The 22,395-nt window shown below is 35.6% G+C and overlaps 3 protein-coding genes across 3 annotated transcripts; 2 read left to right on the top strand and 1 right to left on the bottom strand.

The window, feature by feature from the left end:
- The first annotated feature begins 384 nt into the window (after window positions 1-384).
- LOC108991376 (bZIP transcription factor 44-like) lies at window positions 385-1,977 on the top strand. The gene has a single exon (XM_018965603.2). The coding sequence runs from the start codon at window positions 1,159-1,161 to the stop codon at window positions 1,624-1,626; it is 468 nt and encodes a 155-aa protein (XP_018821148.1). The 5' UTR covers window positions 385-1,158; the 3' UTR covers window positions 1,627-1,977.
- Window positions 1,978-9,877: 7,900 nt separating this feature from the next.
- LOC108991393 (protein TIC 20-I, chloroplastic-like) lies at window positions 9,878-11,896 on the bottom strand. The gene is made up of 3 exons (XM_018965631.2): window positions 11,674-11,896; window positions 10,878-11,047; window positions 9,878-10,736 (listed from the first exon to the last, which is right to left on the bottom strand). The coding sequence occupies exons 2-3, from the start codon at window positions 11,035-11,037 to the stop codon at window positions 10,099-10,101; spliced, it is 798 nt and encodes a 265-aa protein (XP_018821176.1). The 5' UTR covers window positions 11,038-11,047; window positions 11,674-11,896; the 3' UTR covers window positions 9,878-10,098.
- Window positions 11,897-12,050: 154 nt separating this feature from the next.
- Window positions 12,051-16,044, top strand: LOC108991384. The gene is made up of 5 exons (XM_018965612.2): window positions 12,051-12,338; window positions 13,550-13,592; window positions 13,708-14,132; window positions 14,818-14,849; window positions 14,956-16,044. The coding sequence occupies exons 3-5, from the start codon at window positions 13,802-13,804 to the stop codon at window positions 15,919-15,921; spliced, it is 1,329 nt and encodes a 442-aa protein (XP_018821157.1). The 5' UTR covers window positions 12,051-12,338; window positions 13,550-13,592; window positions 13,708-13,801; the 3' UTR covers window positions 15,922-16,044.
- The last annotated feature ends 6,351 nt before the right edge of the window (window positions 16,045-22,395 follow it).

The following is a 22,395-nucleotide window of genomic DNA, read 5'->3' as shown; positions in this document are numbered from 1 at the left end:
TTGAGCTGAGCTCTTGCAGCCATATCGTGCTATTACGAAACGACCCCTTTCTCGAGTTCCTTATACCACTTCCATCCCTAGATTCGTGTGTGTCAAATTCAGGTGCCACTTTGTCAGAAAAAGTACCGTATGTGCTCCAACGGTAACGGTTAAAACTGGCGCTGGCGGTGAAAGAGAGGTTAAAAAAAAGAACAGAAAAAAGAAAAGAAAAGGACGTAATCGGAATTTTAAGATATTGTAGTACTGATTTTGTGATTTTGGCCTTTTTAATGGTGTCCTGCTCTCCAGCTGGAATTGGACGGTTGTGTAGATTTCGTCTGAGTCTCCACCCCACATGCCTAATCAACTCTCCCTCAACAAACCCTTGGAGGAGATTCCAATGCAACCTTTTTTTTTTAAAACCCATTTTCTTCCATTTTTTATTCTATAAATGGCCTCCTCAGCACCCTCAACAACCTCTTCCTCCTTTCTTTCTTCCCCTCTGTTAGATTTCAGGCTTTCCAGTTCTTCTAGTTTCCGCTTGTAAGATCTGAGGTTCTGTTGGTTTGTCTCAAGGAAATTCTGCCTTTTCCTCTGTTTTGTTTTGCGTTCGTTTTTTTTTCCTTGATAGCCTTTCGTCGGTTTCGCTCCTTTTTAGGTTTTTATTTTTGTGCTTTTGCTACCAAATCTTGTTTGGGTTACCCATATAGTCAGACCGTTGAAGTCTCCATTTTTTTCCGGCAAAAGGGTCTTGCTTTTGCAGAGATCTGCCGAAGAAAACTCTGTCCTTTTTCAATCTTGATGCGTAATATAATTGTTCTAGATGTTTGAGGTTCATGTCTCCAGTTCTCAGTGAAATCCTCCGTTCCGGGTTTATGATCAATTCCTCACTCAGACGCCGGACCCACCTAGTTCAATCTTTCTCTGTTGTGTTCCTCTACTGGTTCTATGTTTTTTCATAAAGCATCTTTCATCCCTGCTAGAGTTATACATAATATAACTAGATATTCTCATATGAATTAGATAGTTATTCCTATTATTACTGTTATCCGGGTTCTGGTTTTTTTTTTTGAAGTCCTAAAGGTTTCTCGAATTATAACGTCTTGTTTTTCTGGATAATCAATCTATTCGGTGTAAAACAAGAGTAAAAAAAAAAAAAAAAAGCAGAGAAAAATCGTGATGGCTTCCACCAGTGGAAATTCCTCGGGGTCCTCGCAAACTCAGAACTCTGGGTCAGAGGGAGACTTGCAGCTCTTGATGGATCAAAGAAAGAGGAAAAGAATGCAATCGAATCGGGAATCCGCGAGGCGGTCCCGGATGCGAAAACAGAAGCACTTGGAGGATCTGATGGCTCAGTCGGCACAGCTCAGTAAGGACAACAACCAAATCCTCACAAAAATAAACATCACCTCCCAGTATTACATAAATGTCGAGGCCCAGAATTCAATCCTGAGGGCTCAGGTGGTGGAGCTGAGCCAGAGACTAGACTCCCTCAATGAGATCCTTAATTTCATCAACACCAGCGGCACCGGGGTTTACGACTCCGATCAGACCCTTCAAACAAGCGCCGATAGCTTCATGAACCTCACGAATTTGCTCTATCTTAACCAACCCATCCCGGCTTCTGCAGACATGTTTCCCTACTAATAATAAAAATCATCACCAGGGGTTGGAAAAATGCTTGATAATGAGTCAATTTATGGTTGTCTTTTAATATCATTTTCGTGGTAGTGGTGGTTGTTGTTGTTCATTACCAGAGATCAGGCTGTTGTTTTATTGTTATGGGAACAGTGGGGGAAGCCTATTTTCTTGATAAGCACTTAGGAGGAAGCTGGCAATGACTGTGAAAGAATGGTGATGGTCCAGAAAGGAGAGGGACCCATTGTCTGGGTTCCTGGTCTGTAAAATGGGTCGTTCTAATCATGGTGTAAAGGGCTTTTGATGTATGATTTCTCTCTGGTTATATCAGTTTTATTAGTATTAATCTTCAGACCTGTACATCAATTTTCTTCTTCCTTCACTTTTTTTTTTTTTTTTTTTGCTTTAATGACTTGTATCATCGTTGTTCACATAAGTTTGTCCATTTCTTAGATATGCTTTTGGACTTCATTTCTTATTTTCTGTGTCATGGTGGCCATAGAATCTCTCATGATAGTCTGATTTTGTCATTCTGCATTCAATATAGGTCATTATAAGGGTGCTAATTTAGATGGGAATCGAATAGGATACTATTTCTTCTATTATTTTTTTGTTCGAATTTGCTTTTAAGTTCAAAATTTCAACTTGAAAAACAACAATAATCGACGTTATTGTAATAGGTACTCCATGTTTCATTAGCTGATCTTTACTTTTGCACCCAATCAATATATGTGTGTATGCAAAAGCATCTAGAATATTCTTCATGCTTACTGTTCTAATTAAATAATTATATCGATTCTCAAAAGAAAGAAATTAAATGGCCTATCTATCATTAGCAATTGCTGAACAGGTTGAGAACAACTAATTATAAGGGTGTGTCGATTCTTTACATCTCAGGGGGCAATTTCTTCTTGAATTACGTAAGAAATGAGCTAATTAAGATTAAGAAACAGTCTTTGCATCTGTTGTTTGAGTCCTTTTCAATAACTAATTCATCCATTAATCTAGAGCACGATTATTGAACTGATTGTTGACGGCTGGCTAGCTGGCTTTTGCTCAACAAAAAGAAAGTTGAATAAAAAATCAAAAGAAGAAATTGAAACCCATCACCAACCTAATTGGAATGATACATAAGAACGGCCTCTTTGTTTTTTTGTTTGTTTAGTTGATTTTTATTTTTGTTTTTATTATTATGATCATGATAAATATTTTAGTCAGGAAATGATTACATAAAAATAAATTTATAAAATAACGTAATTTAATACGATAAATGATCAGATGGTAAAGTTATTTGATGGACATGAATTGAATTAAATTGGAATCCTGAGGGTACAATTTGATATCCACAACCAAACAACCCCCATCAAATTCAATGCTGCAAAAATAGAGGATACCCATCATATCATGATGAGCTAAACAATGACATTATCGAAGAGAGACAAATTTGCAGCGAGGTCATAAAATCCCAGCTTACTCACTCCCATTTTCTGTGGTTGTCGTGCCACGTACGTAGTTTTTCTTGGTTCACTGTATCAGATATATATTTATTGGTTGATTGAGGTTTGATCTGCATGCTGGGAATTGCCACAACCAATAGAATAAAGTGGCCTCTTTATTAATTAATTTACGCCTGTCCTCTAAAATATACTACTCCCCATGACATGCAGGCTAATTATTCCTCTACTTTTTGTTCTTTTTTATTTTTTGGTATTTTTCTGTACATCCCTCATCACGAGCTCCGAAAAAGAAAGGTCACGAGCTCAATGCTATATAAAGTTCTTAACACATCATGTGTAACCAGCTATTGTCCTGCACTGACTCCTGCATGCCTATAGTGCATATATATTACAACCTTAATTTGGACTTTGATTTAAACAAATAAAAGATGTTACGTACGGTATCATGTTTTAAAATTACATTTTTACCGAATATTGCTGGCATCCGGCCATCTGACAATTACTTTCTTATCGTTGTGATCATAATTTTTAGAACTTTTTTCTTTTATTAAAAAATTGTTTATTACATGACTTCTATCGAATGGATTGGCAGTGTATGTAATACTATTTATAAATAAGCTTTTTTGAAATTTTATATTAGTGATTTGAGAATTGAGTGTTTGGATGTTAGAATTAGTTTAAAATTAGACTGAACTGAATTGGTCCAAGTTCCAAATGGGGCCTTAGTCGACGTGTTTCAAAGTTTTTGATTTATAAAACTACTTAAAATCTATAAACCACATTAATTATCGGTATGATTGTGAATAAAACTCAAGATTATCGAACAGTATCGATCGTTGCAGTGAAGCACATTGTCTTCAATTCGTTACATGCATTTGGCATTTGGAGTGCTTTGGTACAAATCATGTTCCATCACCCACGAAATGAATGACTAAGATCAAGTAATTTGTGGATCTTCGCAGCTAATTTCTCACAAGGAGTTCGATCGATGCAAACGGAATTATATAATTTGAACTATATATATATGATCATGATCATGATCATCGTCATCATGATGTAGTTGATAAAAGGGATCGGAAAATAAACCCAACCCCCACTAAACTTTAATGTGGGAAGCGGGTGAAATGCTGACGAATGGTTGCATGACGACTTTTTTAGTTTTTAATTATGTTAAGAAAGTTTAGGTTGAGAGCGTACATATAATTGGAAAGGAAAAAGATAAATCCATCATAAAGTTGACACAGATGGTTGATTAAAAATGGGTTAAAAACGGGCCTTAAAATATAAAAGTCGATTAACTTGAGCATTAAAATATAAAAACAAACAAAAGCACCAAAGATAGATATTAAGTACAATTTTTCCAAGATAAAAGTTATGTGCATGATGTGAGAAATTAGCTTAGTGATCAGTAGCCAATTAACCAAGCCCTATAAAAAGAACACAAAGGAAGTGGGTAAATAATTCAGGTAGACAATATATAATATTCTCAAAGATAAGATGATACCAAGAAATTAAGGGATGAGGAATTCATGTGTCATGCCTTTCTATGTATGGGTATCGATCGGTTGCATGTTTGGAAAAGTTTTAGACGAGAAGATGATGGAAGCATGCATGTGGGTGTGGCACAACCATTAATGAAAAGGCAGGCATTAACTAAAGCAAATGGTGTCATTATTTTCCAATCCCAGTCCCCGAATATATATATAGCTCCAATATTTACTGGGGAGTCTGTGATTTAGAATGGCTTAATGTTGTTGTACTTAAAAGGTCGTGGGAAATAGTATTTTTTTCCCCTAACCCAATTTGAAATCTTAGAGAGAGAGAGAGAGAGAGAGAGAGAGAGAGAGAGAGAGAGAGAGAGAGAGAGAGAGAGAGAGAGTTCCTTTAAGTACTATATATTATTAACATACAATTATAAACATTAAAGGAAAAGGCTCCAGCATTAAAGTAGCATTAAGATTTTCACCCAATTGCGAAAATCATGCTTTGCGATGCGTAAGCAAATTTCTTATCTTTTCCCCCACTTAGAAATACGTGATTAGATCCTCATAATTTTTTATGGGTTAGCATACGATTTTCTCACTTCCATTTATCTGTGGCCATAATTTTGTTCTTGAAATGGACCGCAGCAAGCAAGGCAACAATGAGGATCCATGATGTGAGAATATAATGACATGCCCACCTAAATATGCAAGGAACCCAAATATAATTTTGAGTGCAATGAAAGACCAATCATGTAATTCATGCAATATATTATACGAATGTATCATGGCAAGTTAGGTTTCCTTTCCACAAACATTGCTGAAAGTTGGATATATATATCATCTGAAATTATATTGGAGGCTTTTTCTTGGTGTGTTGGAAGGGGCTAGCAAGCTTTACTATGGAGGCTTTAACATTTTACTTTTTGCACTTCCTGCTACAACAATGGCCTACCTAAGATTGTTCAAATCCGGCCCGGTCCGAAACCCGAATAACCGGGTTCCAGTTACGGGTTCCGGCCCGAATACAATCCAGGCCAGAACCCGCATCACTCCTAACCGGCCCAACTCGGGCCGGTTACGGTATTACATCCGGGTACCGGATTTTAACCCCGGTACCCGGTTATAATAATAAAAAAAAACTAAGCCTAACTAAGCCCCCCCCCCCCCAAACCTGTTGGCTGAATCGTATCTCACTTCTCCCATCTCTCTCTCTCCCCCTCGAGCCATGAAAGTTTGAAAGCCTAGCCTTCTCCTTCAAGTTTTCTCTCTCTCTCTCTCTCTCGCCGCTGGCCGGACTTTCTATCGGTAAGTCTCTCTTTTCTCTCTCACTTCGGTAAGTATCTATGCTCTCTCTCTCACTTCGGTAAGTCTCTCTTCTCTCTCTCACTTTAGTAACTCTCTCTCTTTGTGTCTCTCAATCTATGAGCAATGCCTTTGGACAAATCTTATGTGGGTCTAAAGTATATGCCGTTATTTTTCTAGATCTGGTCTCTTCTGTTAAACATGGATTTTTTTTTTTATAAGTTTTTTAGGGTTTACATTTTTGTTCTCTGTTTATTGATTTTGAGTTTGTTTTGATGAGAATGTTTGATTGTTTGAGGAGTATTTTTATGGGTTAGATCCTCGTGCCGTCATCTTCATTCGTGTGTATGTTTTCTTCTCTCTGTATGTTTTGTTCTCTGTTTGTTGATTTTGAGTTTGTTTTGATGAGAATGTTTGAATGTTTGAACGTTTGAGGAGTATTTTTATGGGTTAGATCTGTTTAGTTGAACAAAAGAAAAATAAATAAATATTTTTCTACGCACTTGAAGATTGGGTTTGTTGCCATGTACATAAAAGGAAAAATAAATAACAAATCTGTTATATATGTTTAGCTGCAAAATGCTAGAGCCGTGGGTATCGAATCCAAGAAGTTTTAAGGCCATTCAGAGGTGGGTTGGCTTCAGAAATATGTTGAGTATGTTTCAGAAATATGGCTTCTGTCCAGTGTAAAACATATATAGTTTTGAATAAAGATGACCATTGAATATGATTGTTTGAAAGTTTCTAAACTTGTCTGTTTTTCAATGAGCTTCATAAGGTCTAACATAAGAATTCAAGATAATGGTAAACCTCCAAAATAGAGATATAAAAAATTTCTATTCAAGGTGGCTCTCATGACAACTTACTTTATTATATAATGATCGAACATGATCTATTGTGGTGGATCTAAACTCTGTTTTAGGTTCTTGTTTATTAATTTTACTAAGAGAAGTTGTTGTCTAAAAATATCTATTTGAATGAAAACTCTACAAAATATTTGTTAGTGTGGGTGTATTGGGAGAAAAAAAATGTTATGCTTGGATTCTAGGTAATAGTTGAACATACATGTTGTAGTTGGCCAAAGTTGCACATTTATGCTTGTAATTCAATGGAACTAAGTACTGATAAAGTCTGGATCTCCTACCACTTAATGTGCTTCCCCTCAATTTTGATTATCTACATATTTCTTTGACTTTTAGTTTTAATATAATGTTTATTAACAATTTCTTAAGCATGGAGTAATATATATATATATATATACATATATATAAATATATGTTTTAAAAGTCATAGTGGTAGCACAACAAGAAATAAATATATTTGTAACCACATTTTCAGATTTGTCATTTTCATTCTATTTTGTGAGATTCTAGATCATATGATGAATATGACTTGGATTGATCTTTTCACTAATTTGGTAAATTAGGTAATGCTTAGATTTTACTATTAGCTCTTCAGTCAGGTTTTGTTGCTTTCAATAAAAAAATTTCCAATGATTTCTCATAATTAAGCTTTCATTTTAAGGGTATGATGTCATTAACTCGCAATTTTTTTTTATCTTCGTATAAAAGCATCGAGCAAAGCTGATTTTGTTCTCATTTTAATCTTTAATTTAGTAAGTGAAATTTGTCTTAATCCTTGTATATATAACCCTTGTTTACTTATCAAAAAAATATATATATATATAATCCTTGTTCAAAATTTTTTATTTTTTGCAAGATCTCTTTCAGTCCAATTACTTGAAGTTTGCTATTTGGTGTGGAGATTAAATCATTGATGGATATGCTACTAATTTTGTAATTCATATATTGTAATTTTATATTTTGTAATGTAATATATAAATAACAAATAATATAATATGTAGTGGATTGCATTGTGATGCATGCATGAATGAATTTATGCATTTAGTATTTAGAACACAAATATTATGCTTTCCAATTTGACTTCTTAGAATTGTTTTTAATAAAATAAAGGCTTTTATATAAAAAATAATTATGGTTTGAAATTTTTTAAATAAATATAGGCTTTTGCATAAAAAGAATTGTGCTTTCAAACGAATTTTTCTTGAAATAACATTAATAAAATATAGGTTTTTACTTGAAAAAGAGTTATCCGGGTATAAACTTTTAGTATGAACCTTTAGTTAAAAACATTAAATATGAACCTTTAGTGTTAAAAAAAAAAAAATGTATAACCCGAAACCTGGATTTTCGGGTTTCAAAAATCGGATCCATCCGGGTTCCGGCCCGGGTTTGAACCAAACCAATCCGGTCTGGATTCCAGTCCGGATTTAAAACCCGAGTCCTGATCCGAATATACCCAGGTTGAAATCCGGATGAACACCATCTGTGCTCAAGTACTAGCGTAAAGCCCATGCATGAGCCGAGAAGTGAGAATATGGAATTCTAACCGTTACCGAAACTGAAACCGAAACAAGATAATCATATCCTTTTATCTGAGCATGCCTGAATTTGGGTACGAAAATTAGTCAATATTTCTTGAACAATTCTCGTACTTTCACTCGAATGGTAGATCCCACTACATAAAACTCATCCTTATGTGAGAGAGAAGAATTCGTTTCCAGGTGTACTTTCAACTTAAGGAAAATCAAACCTATCTACTCAACTCTCCTTAACCACCCGAGCAAGGCCCAAGTTCTGTTAGTTTTGAGTAACTAAGGCTGCGAGCTCAGCTGAGTTGTGCAGGAGAGAGAGTTACGTAGAATTCATCCAAACGAAATTTAAAGTGTGTTTAAATATTAAAATGAGTTTAGAACCTTCTATGAAAAATTGAAAAAGGTTGTGAGTCTCGCATATAAATATGTTTTAAGTTAAAAAAGATTGTAAGTTCTACATGTAAGAGGTTTTGAGTTGAATGATTTTAATAATTTGAGAATTGAATGTTTGGATGTTAGACTCGGTTTAAAATTAGACTGAACTCAGCTGAACTCAACTGAATTTGGGAACTCAAACCAAACGCAGCCTAAACCTTCAACTTGATCAAAACTCTAAAGATCAATCTACTAGGACCCTGAGCTTGCCTGTGTTAAAGTAAATTTCAGATTTGAATAAGGGCTTGTTTGGACATGAATATCTAAAAATTTTGTGAATAGTAGTGAAATAATTTGAATTAAGATGTTTTATTGAGATTTGAAAAAGGAGAGAAAAGTTAATAAAAATATTATAAAGTTAATATTATTTTTTAATATTATTTTTGTTTTGAAATTTAAAAAAGTTGTATTGTTTTTTGTGTTTAGTTTGGATGTTTGGGAAAGTTGTATTGAGTTCTGTGTTTGGATAATGATTAAGTAATGATTAGATGAAAAAATTGAAAAATTGAAATTGAAAAATGTTTTATATTTGAGTGATGTTTGAGAAGGAAATTATGAGAAGTTTTGAGAATATCTGAGAATGTTTGAATGTCCAAACAAAGCCTTAACTTGGATACAGAAAGGGTTGCCAAAGCCCACAGCTCCCATGGGAACCGGCTATCACAAGGAAGTTTCTTCACACTTGGATTGATCTTCATACTTCTCAAAATAAAAAAGAAAGCAGAGGATACAATATTTCACATGAGCATTGTTTGTACGCATTGTTAGGCCTGCTACAAATGGATAGTAATGTATTCTCTAGTGTACTTGCTTGGAAATATGCAAGGGTACAGACCAGAGACTAATTGGGTCAGTGGGCAGTTGGAAGGCAGTGTATGGTTCAACTGCAAACATGTTAATTAAGTTCAGGTGGGCAAAACCATTATGCACATACACCCATGCAGATGCATGCATATAAAGGCCCAGAGGTCGACCTATAATCTCCATTAGGCCAGAAAGAAATAGGAATGCTACTACTCTAGAATAGAGAATTGGAGATCCGAAGGAGTTTTCCAGTATTTACCATCCAGCTATGGCAAGTCCTGCTCTTAGCACTAAAGAATTCACAAATACAGAGTTCAACAGGACTGGGACCAGTACGCATCATAGCACAAAACTAAAAAAGCAAAATCATCAGAACAGACATGGGTAACTAACAATTTCTTTTAATAAGAGACAAGGGTAATGGACAATGAAAAAGAGGATCCTGCCACAGCCCAACTATAAATCATCCAATAACAAAAAAAGAAAAAATTACACAACACAACCACTAACAACAACCAAATAATAGTTCATCTCCATAAGACTGCCATTTAACAAAGCCAACAAAATGGAAAGACAACTGGATTCTATCTCACGTTTTCCATCCTTAATCATATGGAATTTGAATATATGCAGCATCACATACAAAAGGGATGTCAGCATACATACCAGCAAGAGCACATCGTATACATTCCAAGACTGTGAAAAGGTAAGCAAATGCCACAGCGGTCCAGAAGTGCATCCCCACTTTACCCCAGTAGACAGCAAGTGGCATCCAACGACTCACAGTTCCTATTACTTGCAAGGCAATCTCCAATAACATACCCATTACCACATGAAATCTGAAGAAGTGAGGCCATTCCTTTCTTCTCACCACTCCAAGATATGCTACAAAAAAATATGCCATCAAGAACCAGCTTGGCAACCGCCCAATGGCTCCAAGAAATGGGTATGTTAAGAATTCGAAGTCTTCTAAGAAAGGGTGCAGGTGATATGCTGTTTCAGCATACATCCATGTCTCATGGAGAGGCATTAAATAGGGGAGGCATGCCAATGCCCTCCACCACCATATTGGCTTCTTGGTCATCGGAGGGAAGCGGAAACTGTATGGAACATCCTTGGATGCTCGAGGAGCCATATGAGATCTACGTCGCCTAGGTAACAAGGGAATTGTCCGCAAAAGGCTACCTTGATCCCCACTTAAAAGTGGGGTTGACGCAGCTGAAAAGTGCAAGAGTGGCTTCCCTACAATTAAGAGTAAAAAAAATTAGAAGTCCCACATTCGAGAAGCTCCAGAGCATTAGATCATCATTGGACTGGTAGATGATATTGCTACAAGGAATACAAGAAATGGCTGTTCATGTGTCTATAGCCAACCAGACTTACCCTCACTATGAGATCCCCTTGAACTCATGAGCGACAATGCGGCCTTGGCAGGGAAAGAGGGAATGCAGGTGGAAAATGATCCACGGGCTATGGTGGGCATACACGCCCTGGAAATCATAACATCACGCCCAGCGGGCATTGTGCATCCATTTAGCATCATAGCGAATCACCTGTTAAGAAAAGATGCCATAAGAAATAAAGACCAGCATATGTAGAACAAGATATAAATGACCATATACAAGCAGTAAACCGCAACATCCAGCCACAAATAGAACATACAGATCAGTGCCACATACATTGATTTTCTGCATATAGGCCAGAAAATGTTTCTAGGATGTGAAGTATTACCCTCTAAGAAGAATATTTACGAAAACATTTGCAAGCACTCTAACAATAAGAATAGTTCTTCCACTTGCAAGCCGGTGTGGACGGTGCGTCCACAGACTCCACACCGGCCTGCGAGAATAATTTTTCAACTGCATATTATCCGCATCATAAATAGAAGAAGTCATGATTTTGTCACAACCAACCATTGCACCATGAAGTTGTTTTTCGAAGGTACCAATTTCGGACCAACGGCCAACACATCCTTAACCAAACGCTTCCAAATTCTATTCACCACTGGCATCCTCAGCTCCCTCTCTCTCTCTCTCTCTGAGTAGGTACTGAAGTAATAAACATTCCGGTAAATGCCGAGAAAGAAGGGTCTCAACAGGTAGACCACAGCCGTACGGAAAACACAAAACCCTAGACCCCAGTTTCATTTGGAAAAAAGAAAAGAAAATAGAGCAATTACCTCGAAGCCGCACTCGACGAAATGCTAATATGAAGTCACTGCTAGGGTTCTCTGCTAATCTCTCTTAGGTTTCATCGTCTCTGTCTGTTGTTTTGCCGAAGACACAATGCGATGCTACTGAGCCAGCCCTCTCTCCCTCTGTACCGCTTCTGTACCATCGATTATCTGCTCACTGGACTAATCGGAAATACGTTATCCGTTACCGATGTTTAGTGGGCTGGGTCCCGTAATATTAATACATTGAGCTATAGATATAGGCCCAAATTTCTCTAGTGGCTAATATTGGGCTATAGATCTAGGCCCCAATTTCTAGTTGTCGGCTTTTTGCAGGAAAAGCGGTACAAAGTCGAACGCGTCGTGCGCACTCCACGTGGTGGAGAAGAAAGCAGAAGAGAGAGAGAGAAACGCACAATTCCCCATGAGAAGGTTTTAACTTTTCACTCGCATTCACACACAAAACACAGTTGCACATTGCTTCAAGCCTTCAACCTTATAACTTAACCCCGCCATAGCTATCGACGGTCCCTCTCTGCCGCCAAAACTAATCAAACCCCCCAAACCCTGGCCGCCATATATGATATATTCGCACCCTTTGAATCTCTCTCGCTCGCGCGCTCGGTCGGTCGTCCACCTCCAATCTTTCTCTGAGTCGCCAAGTCCAAACGGTACGTTTCACTTTCAAGCACTGTTTCCTATTTTTGTGGTTCTTTGGTATTCGGAAACCCCGATTCTTATACATTTCGAAAGCACTATTGTTTTTATTTTTAAAAAATTCTTTTGAAGTTTTCTTTATTTTAGACTGATTGAGGAATTTCGTTTGCTGCAATTATGTATTTCTTTTCTTTTTTTTTCTTAAAAAACCTGTGTGAACTGATTTGTTGATCTATTTTATACAGACGTGCGCTTGAATTTGATATTTTATTGTTCATTTAATACTTTTATGCCTTTTGGATTTGGAGATATATTGAATTTAATTTATCTTGGCAAAATAAGGGTTTTCTGTTTCTGCTGTATTAGCCAATTACTTCATAATGAGTACGGTGGAAAATTTCTTTATAAGTTTACGCATTGAAATCTGGAGAGCAGGTTTATGGACTTTGAAGAAAGATTCGATTCCTTTACACATGGATGTTTTTAGAATTTTGATGCTGATGTGAAATTCTTTTAAAACAGATATGGGTTGTATTTGTTGTTCAGAAATGAGTTATCCGTCTTATAAGTTTTCTCATTTCTGATTTTCCGAAATGTGACTAGTATTCGTTTTGTCATGTCCTCGAGTGCGTGTGATTGCCTAGGTGAGAGAAGCGTGTGCTTATGTGAGAGAGGAAAGGGATAGGCTTCCACCATAGCTTTCTCTGAAAATATGTTCTTTATTGAGCCCTGTGGAGTTTAACTTGGCTTACTGCCTTACATTAGATCTCAGGTTCTACTTTCGACAAGCACTTTTCCCTTGCCTCCTCCAAATTATGTTTTTTCTGTTGTACTAATTTTGAAATCATAAATAATTAATCAATATAGGCGTGTGAATGGAATGGTTGACTTCACCTCGTAATCTTTCTTTTTCTCAATTCGCTTCATACATTTATTTTTCAAGCTTTGGAGTTATATGCTTTGTATTTCATCTTGTTTGAGAGAGTTTTAGAGTGTTTGTAACCCATGTGGCTTTTTTTTAGATACTGGTGCCTGTCCGTTATTGTTAATCACTCACGTTATAAGTTATATTTACTCTTGCCTTTTTCCTGTTGAAAAACCATCAGTGTGATCCTCTTCTTAAAGCTTTGACTTTGAGGCATTTTTATTGATATATCTAATTTCTTAGTAGCAATTATAAAAAAATTTTAATAGCAATTCATTTTTTTGTTTGGATATCTTTCAGGCTGAACTAGTATTCCAGTTTTGTAGTGAGGAAATGCTTTGAGGTAGGCATTAAACTTTCTTCAACGTAATTTTTTTTATGGTAATTAGATTCCTTTTTTTATTTTATTTTATTAGTGATTGTTGAGAATAAGTCTAGCTCGATGTTGACATTGTTAGGAAAATCTGGATAAACTAGTAGAGCAGCAGTCCATTATACTTTTAGTGCTACCTGTTGCATTCTGAAGCTGTTGCAGTAGACATTCAAGTGATCATGGGGTCAGCTTGTTGTGTTGCTTCAAGGGATAAAACCGTACCCCACAGAGCTGGAGGTGAAGGTTCACATGGGAATGCCATAGATTCACCATCATGGAGCTTCCGGCGGGATAATAGAGGATGTGTGGCTGGAAAAATTGAGAATCCTTTGTATCAGGTCTCTCATGGAGTCAGTGGGAACGTTAGCATGGAGTTAAAGAGGTCTTTAGGTTCTGAAAGAGGTATTTTATCTGATGGGGGAAGCCTTATGGAGAATTTTGGAACACCCACCTCTTTGAAGTCTCCAGCTCATGAAGGAGCAGATGTGAATCTGATGACTCCGCATTCAGGTAAACTTTTTAGAATGAATAGGCATTGTAGGGGTAAGGAAACTAGTTTTTTATTCCCAGTAGGTGCAATGTGTTGAACTACTATTGGTCTTTGACAAACAATAAGTTCCTTCCAGATCAAGAATACATTTTGTTGAAATTTGAAGTTAAATTTTATTCTTTCTTCATTAATAACTATCCAAGGTGCCTCGATTTGTCCAAGGATAAGTGTATTTGCACATAACCATCCGAGGTGCTTTGGTTTGTTCAAGGATTTATTGTGGAATTACAGTCCATCCGAGTCAAAATGTAACATTGTACTTGCACACAGATCATAATTTTGTTATGTTATAAATTAATATCATGTTTATATCAGTAACTTATCTGTCTTCCTCCTGCCTGCCTTTTTACCTTCTGCATTATAATCATTTCCTTTTTGTTTTCTTTCAAACAAGGGGCTATATGATGCTTCTGAATGGATGCTTGTTTTCCAAGCCTGCTTGTAATTTGTTGGTGCTGTCATCCATAGTAACTCTGGATTTAATTATGCCTAATCCCTTGGTTTGCCTTCACATGATCATTTCATATTACACTACAACACGGCCTCTCCATTTCATAACACATCACAAGATAGAGGTTTCGCTAGTGGACTGATGTTTGTTGTACATGCATCCTCTGTCCACTAATATTCTGGTGCTTGGTGCAGATCTGTCCACAGCAAGCAATTTTTCTACAGAGGTAAGTTTGAAACACATGCTATCAAGTTTAGTAAGCTTTGCAGTTTGCTTTCGATTGCCAAATCATTTTCTTTTGATTATTATAAGCCTTTTTCATTTTCTTATAGGTGAAGAACCTAGCAGAATCACCAGAAATTGCAGATTCAGCCGCACCTAATCATTCCATATTCTCCATGCTTTCTGCTCTTTCAGCACCATCTATTGATACTCTGCCTACCCCTACTTATCCACTTCCTAAGTCAACCCCATCGAGACGGGCCCAGCGATCACCAGGATACCAGCTTATGAGACAGGTCTCTGATAGTAGAATCTTGCGACTGAAATCGCCAAATAACAACTCGATGTCTGAAGGAAGACCATCTCTGGTACTTTCCACTGGCAGCAACGACTTAGCCACTGGATCCCAATGTGGATCTTCTGATGGCTGGTCAATCCGCACATTTTCTGAGCTTGTGGCATCTTCACAACGAGAGCGGTGGTCTTTTGACAGTGAACACTTTGGCTCTGGCCGTGGCAAGATAAGTGGATCTAGCAGCAGGTTCTCATATTCCCCCTCTGTAGAATTGCATTGTTGTGGGGCCTGCTCAAAACTCCTAACAGAGAGATCTTCATGGAGCAGCCAGAAATTGCTTATCAGCAACGAGGTACCAGTGGCTTCTGTGCTGGTCTGTGGGCATGCTTACCATGCTGAGTGCCTGGAGATTATGACAGCAGAGACTGACCGGTATGACCCGCCTTGCCCAATTTGTTCGGTTGGAGAGATGGAAGTCTCAAAGATGTCCAAAAGAGCTTTAAGGATAGAAGCAGAGTCGAAGGCAAAGAGCCATAAGATATTCAAAAATCGGGTTGTGGACAGTTACCTTGATTGTGATTTTGATGTTTTTGATTGCCAAAAAGACGCTGAACGCAAAGGAAAAGTTCCCAAGATGGAACCCAGTTCTAGCACCAGGAGCCTCGTCTCGAAGCCTTTCTTGAGGCGGCACTTTTCAATTGGGTCCAAATGGAGTAGGTCCCTGTCAGAGAACGACTCTGCCCGGAAGAAGGGTTTCTGGGCAAGATATCGTAGAGATTGAGCTTCTAATCTGGAAAGTGGTGAGAACCTTTCTTATTATAAGTTGTTACACAAGCATTTACGATTTTTCTTCCTTAATGTAGTCTAGATTCGGTAATAAATTTATTTTAACTATTATTCCCTTTGAGGATGTTGCCAGAAACTTCAGTGATATGGAACGACATATATATATATATATATAGAGAGAGAGAGAGAGAGAGAGAGAGAGAGAGGGGCTTGTTCAATCCCAAACCTGTAATGGAGCGTAGACTACGTGCCAGAAGAAAGCTACTTGGAGGTGTTAATGCTTTTTATGATCGTAGCCACATTGTTGAACCCAAACTTTTGTCCTGGGTAATATTTAATATTTAATAAAAGGAAAATGTTAAATATACTTAAAAAAAATTTATAAAAAATTTACTTCTTTACATGTTATTTATTGATATGTTAAAAATAATAAAATTTAAAATTTGAATTTAAAAGAAAAATTAATAAAATGAGTTTTGTAAGTAAAATTATAAGTGTATGTAGTATTATTATTTAATATTTAATAAATATTATAGAATTTTATTTCTTTCATTTTAGGTAGTAAAAGTTCTTATAATAACTGTAGGCAATCTTAGATTTCCTCAAGAGGTGCTGTGTTTGCCAATAAGTTTGCGGCTAATAAACCGCTAGTATGCTCTCATCATTTATTATTATTATTTTTTAGAAAAAAACATATTGTATTTATTAATATTGGACATTCTAAATTGGACTTGAAACATACATTATTACAATATTAATAATTTTTCAGTACACATTCATGATTGATATGATGTAGTACAAATTGCAAATTTCTATAGATTTAAAATTTGAAAGACAGAATTCTGTCCGTAATCAAATCTCATACTCCATCTAAGATGAGTAGAATTAACTAAACTCTATATTACATTTAAGATGAATTGAGGACACACTCTACTAATAAAAGTCTAAAAGATTACGAGTTTTTTTTTTTTTTTTTGTGCCTCTTGTATTTGGGGACGTTGGGCAGTTTAAAGTTTTCTTGTTTTCCGTCCCATATGATTTTTATGACTTGACTTTAACGCACGTGTCTCAGTTGGGAATTAAACCCCTGTTTCTTGTTTTTATTTTCTTCATTAATCTTATTTATTTTATTCTCATTCTATTTAAAGATCATTCAACAGGAATAAGCTCACGTTTGGATTCAGAAACAATTTTATCTCATTTAATTTCATCTTATCTTATTTGATTATTACAATATTTTTAAATTTTTATACAAAATATAATAAATAATTTAAATTTTTAAAATTTTAAAAGAATATTAATATTAAAAAATAATATTTTAATAATATTTTTTTTAACTTTCGTTTAAAACTATCTCATCTTATCTCACTATTAAATGAGGCCTAAATGCCTAATAAGATAAGAGTTCACTACAAGCCACATTTACTAAGGAAGCCTTTTGAAGACAACAGTTTTCGCAAGCAAGCCTTATCATCGATCGTAATGTGCTATATATTTAGAAAAATACTTGTTGCAGTTAAATGGGGGAAGCGCCGCGCAATATTACGGGAGGTTCTAATGAATAAATCTTTTAAATAAGAAAGGTTCTAGGCTTGAACATTTATTTATTAAGTATTAATGTTTAAGATTGTTGCCATCAAATAAGAAACAAACAAGAGTAATGGTTTTTGCCATTATTTATTAAGTATTAATGTTTAATGTAATATTAATCAGGCTTCGACATTTAAGCATAATATTTAATTTGCCTTATTCAACTTGAGAAGTTATGTTTGCAGTATGTAAAAGGGGATCGAGGGGAGAGAGGTGTTTTGTAGTTGCAAGTTGCAAAAGGTGAATTGTACATTACAAAACAAATTAAAGGCTGAAGAAAGCTGAATTAAGATGCAACAAAATTTTATAAAGCACACAAAAAAATGTAGTATTAACTGTCAATTTGTTTGCATCCATTGTTAGGTGCTTTTTTTATTTTATTTTATTTTATTCCTTGATGTTAATCCTCAGCAGCTTTTGTAGTCTGTGCTTGATGGTTTTGTTGGTGCTTTCCCAAACACGACTTCGTGAGAGGAAAGAGGGGGTTAATAGGCCGTTTGGAAGGAACCTTCAGCTTCATAAAGAAGATGATCAATTGCAGTGATTAAAAAAAAGGAAGAATAAAAGTTTAAAAAAAATGTGGGTGGAAGTACTGATCATTTGTCTAATAACAAAGAGCCACTTTGGCTTTCATGACATGTTCATGGTTCACTTTTGGTACCTTAAATAGAGTGAACTATATATCTTTAATTAGGATGAAAAAAGGTACAGTGGATTGAATTAGGTAGAGAAGACTGTTGGCAACAAGATGCTGCAGATCTATAAATAATTTTGATGGATCTTGGCTCCTAATTAAGATTTGGACAAATGACACTGCTAACCATCATGGGAAGGGGTGAACAGAAATGTTTATTTTGTTTTGATATTGATATTGTATATATGATGATATGAAGAGCACATTAAGTTATGCATTTTCTCTCAGGTCTGGTTTATTCTGTTGGTACATGTAACGACCCGATTCTATATTTTTATGAATAGATTATAGATAATTTTATTATGTTAAAATTTCAATAAATGAATTAAAGTCCATAAAAAAGTTTATTGAATAAGGTATATTTATTTAACCTAAAGTTAAGTCTATATTAATTATTATTTTTTTAAAAAACTTCAAGTTCGTGAGTTAGAGTCCAAACATTATTACCATTATTCTTTCCTTTTCATAATAAAACTCCGATCAACTATGAATTTCAACCAAGCATGAAATGTAGTTCCTCTGCATGCACGTTTGTCACTCTAGGGTTTTTATCAGTTTTTTTTTTTGTTTCTATATATATGCTCGTTACACAGAACCTCAAACTGCACCCTTCGTTTTAGCGCTTCAAAAACAAAACCCATGCACCCCACATGGCACCAACCATCACACACGGCAGTGCACCAAGAACCACCATCGTCGAACCCCACAACCCACGCCTTCTCCCCCACGTCGCACTCTGATCCCTTCCACGCCAACCCAAACCGCAAGCCACTACATCCGTTCCCACGCCAAAACTTTTTTCAACATCCTCCGTGAACAACCATAAAACAGCCATTAGGAAACTCAAGCAACCACAGCAACGCGACTGCAGAAAACCACCGAAGGGTAGCTGCTACCCAGCTCCGCGCAAAGACTGCAACCACTCAAAACCCACCGTGTGCACCAGCTCCATGCACGGCAACCACCTGCACAAAGAAGTAACGGAAGCAACTCTGTTTTGTTGCTAAAAAAACAGAGCAAGTTTGGAACACTCGGAGACCACGCAACCCAGGCTTTTCCATCGTCGGACCGCCACCGCCCATCGGAGACAACCCAGTTCCGACCATCTCCATCACCGTCAGCGGCACTATAAGTCATCAGCGCACTCGTAATCTCCCTCTACTCCTCCCGACGTCAAGCTCTCTCCCTCACGCCGTGTTTCCTTCTCCCGTAATCTCTCTCTCCCTCTCTCAAGCTTTCGGTTTCTCTCTTGGTCTCTCTAACCAGCACCAAGCTCTCCAGTTTTGAGCCACCGATGAACCACCTAGAGCCCATCGACGTCCAAATCTCCTCTGTAAGTGAACTCTCTCGCTCTCTCTGATAAAATGCAGTACATCCCCACCCTTGATCAACCTATTAAGTCTCGTGACTTTAATATATATGTTGGAGCATTACGTAGTGTAATGTATAGTTAATAACGATAATATAGACTTAATGTAAATGGACGGACATATTTAGGTGTTGCGCTTGATGGGATATATCTCTTTATATATATAAAAAATAGCTTATGAAACGGCAATTCTTGTTTTAATATTTTTCATTGTTTTGCCGTTAAAAATTATTCTCATCCGTTTAACAGATGTATTCTCAAATTTGATACCCATTTATTTTTCGTCCATTTATTGATTGTGCCGTTTTCTCAAATTTGATGCCTATTTATTGGTCAAATTTGATGCCCATTTTATTAGGTCTTTTACGTCCATTTATTAATTGTTAAATTATTAAAAATGAGAATATTAAACGTCCATTTATTAAACGTCTTTTACGTCCATGTTAACATTCATTGTATTTATATCTGCTGATTCATATCTCTAATTAACAATTACATATTAAAAAAAAATACAGATGCATAAAATTTAAAGAATAACAACGCATCAAATAGTCTTCTCAGCCAAAGAAATTTCCTCTGTTTCTCCTTGAGTTTGTATTCATCTTTGTGATGTTGGAAGCTACTAGAGATTCACATATTCAAATTCCACTGGGTTTGAGGTAATCTTCTATATTTTTATCTATCTACCTTATGTAAACATCTGTGTTTTCTATTATAAAACTTAATAAAAAACAGAAAAATTAATTGGTCAACTGCATATTCAGTTTATCTTTCTTCTATGCTGTGTTTCTCTCAAATTAAGTGTCTGGAAGCAGTGCAATGGTATTAAAGTTTGGAGGAAACATTGAAAAAGTCAGTCTAACCACCTTTTTTGTATTCATAGTATATCTATAGTGTATATATGTTTTGCGTTTATAGTTTGTCAGTCTAACTAACTTTTGTGTGTTTATAGTATATTTATAGTCTAGCTATGCTTTGCGTTTATAGCTCATATAAAGGATACCAACAACCAGATATAAACCCAGAAAATAGGAAAACCATGTGTGCATATTGTGAGTAGCATGCTTGTGCTTTCAAAGAAATTTAAGAAAAAAAACCACGTAGAATTAAAAAAGAAAATTCACAGCAAACATGCAAAAAAAAAAAAAAGTGAAAACAAACCTGAAGGAAAAAATGATGAGAATGAAAGAAACATACTGATTTCAGAATGAGGAGAGCTTCAGTGCAATTTTCCATGAAAAAAATAAACCATCAATACAATACAAACCAAGAAAATTAAATCCATAAGAAAATAAACAAACCAAGAAAAAATAATTTGTATTTTAACAGATTTGAATTACAAATACTTAGATATATACTACCATTACTTCAACCTTCAAATCTTAAATCAATTATGTTACTACAACAACTATTAAAAAAATGTAGATCAAATATATATAAAATGGAGCACGCATACAAAGAGTTTACAAATAAATATTTACACGAAAATATTAAGAACCTCACGTTGGAATCCATTAAGAACCTTCATTTACTCTGTTGATTTAACTTCGTCACATGGCAGTGTTAAAGTAGAAGTTAATTTAATAGGAAAAAACAAAACATCTAATTTTGATATTATGCACTTGCTTATGCTCATGGGTCTGTGTTTTTTGCGTATTTTTTTTCAATTTTAGATAAGAAAAAGTAAAATTGAGTGTAAAAACTGAGTGTGCGTGTGTAAAACTCAATGAGATAATATCAACAACTTTTTCCGGAAAAAAATCGAGATATCACAACCAAAAAAGAGGAAAAAAATACAGAAACAATAGGATAGAGTGTTGTAGTAGCTGCTTATGAAATATATCATGCATTAAAATCAGATAAATTCACCACCTTCCAAATAATGTTCACAAATCAAAGTATATTTAAACAAACAAAAAAAAAAAACATGGGAGAGAGGAAGAGATGGAAAAAGAATAAGAAAGAATGTATCTGCCTTGTCACCATGAGAAGTCCTACAAACAAGAGAAAGGATAATCGGAGCTAAAGGCAGAATTACGTGTTTTGTAACAAATACACGTAAGAAGAAAAATTATACTTAAATATAGCCTAACGATAGATTCTATGACTCATAGTTCTGATGACCACAGAGTTGCAATATTAGGCGTACCACCTATCTTTATAAATAAACCACAAAAAGCAAACAAGCAGGTAAAAAAAAAAAAAAAAAATCAGTCATAAAAAAAAAAAAAAAAAAGGAAACAACAGGAAATGGTGTTCTCAGAAGTAGCTACTTGAGATATCGTGTATTAAAAATCATGCTGCGTGCAGGAATAGTCTCCAGCATGAGGTGGGCTAAAATATATAAAGAAGTTAACACTGAGCATAATTCGTAATAAAGGACTAAATTAACACCTATGTGAGCTAAACTAGATCAATATAACCATGATACTGCCCCATTATGGCTAACACTCACGGTGAGGAAATCACAACAGATTAGCAATCAGGAAGTTCCAATTTTCATATCTTCAGACCCAATATTCATGTAAAAAAAAATCAAATATGTAGTACAATATACTTGAAGAAGAACTGCACAAGCAACAACAAAGAAAACTACAAAGAAAAACAAAGATCTGAACATGTTTATAACATCAATCAATAAACCAAAAAAAAAAAAAAAAAAGTAAAACCATTTCCAAAAAAAAAAAAACAGAACAGAGATATACTAGGACTGCACAACCAACAAGAATGTAAAGCCGAGTAAGGGAAAAAATATAAATAGTTTGGATTTTACCAGGCTTACAGCTCTTCTCCTTGCAGAGAACTTCACGAAGATA

Source organism: Juglans regia, chromosome 11, assembly GCF_001411555.2.
Source record: "Juglans regia cultivar Chandler chromosome 11, Walnut 2.0, whole genome shotgun sequence".
NCBI lineage: Eukaryota > Viridiplantae > Streptophyta > Magnoliopsida > Fagales > Juglandaceae > Juglans > Juglans regia.
The sequence above is the reverse complement of the archived record's forward strand: the minus strand, read 5'-3'. Positions and strand labels throughout refer to the sequence as shown.

What these genes read in the sequence shown, in the direction of transcription:
- LOC108991384 (XM_018965612.2), top strand. Translation starts at nt 13,802, where the DNA reads ATGGGGTCAGCTTGTTGTGTTGCTTCAAGGGATAAAACCGTACCCCAC. An exon ending in TCTGATGACTCCGCATTCAG is followed by an intron (nt 14,133 to 14,817) that starts GTAAACTTTTTA and finishes TGCTTGGTGCAG; the next exon opens with ATCTGTCCACAGCAAGCAAT. An exon ending in CAAGCAATTTTTCTACAGAG is followed by an intron (nt 14,850 to 14,955) that starts GTAAGTTTGAAA and finishes ATTTTCTTATAG; the next exon opens with GTGAAGAACCTAGCAGAATC.
- LOC108991393 (XM_018965631.2), bottom strand. Translation starts at nt 11,037, where the DNA reads ATGATGCTAAATGGATGCACAATGCCCGCTGGGCGTGATGTTATGATT. An exon ending in AAGGGGATCTCATAGTGAGG is followed by an intron (nt 10,737 to 10,877) that starts GTAAGTCTGGTT and finishes TCTTAATTGTAG; the next exon opens with GGAAGCCACTCTTGCACTTT.
- LOC108991376 (XM_018965603.2), top strand. Translation starts at nt 1,159, where the DNA reads ATGGCTTCCACCAGTGGAAATTCCTCGGGGTCCTCGCAAACTCAGAAC.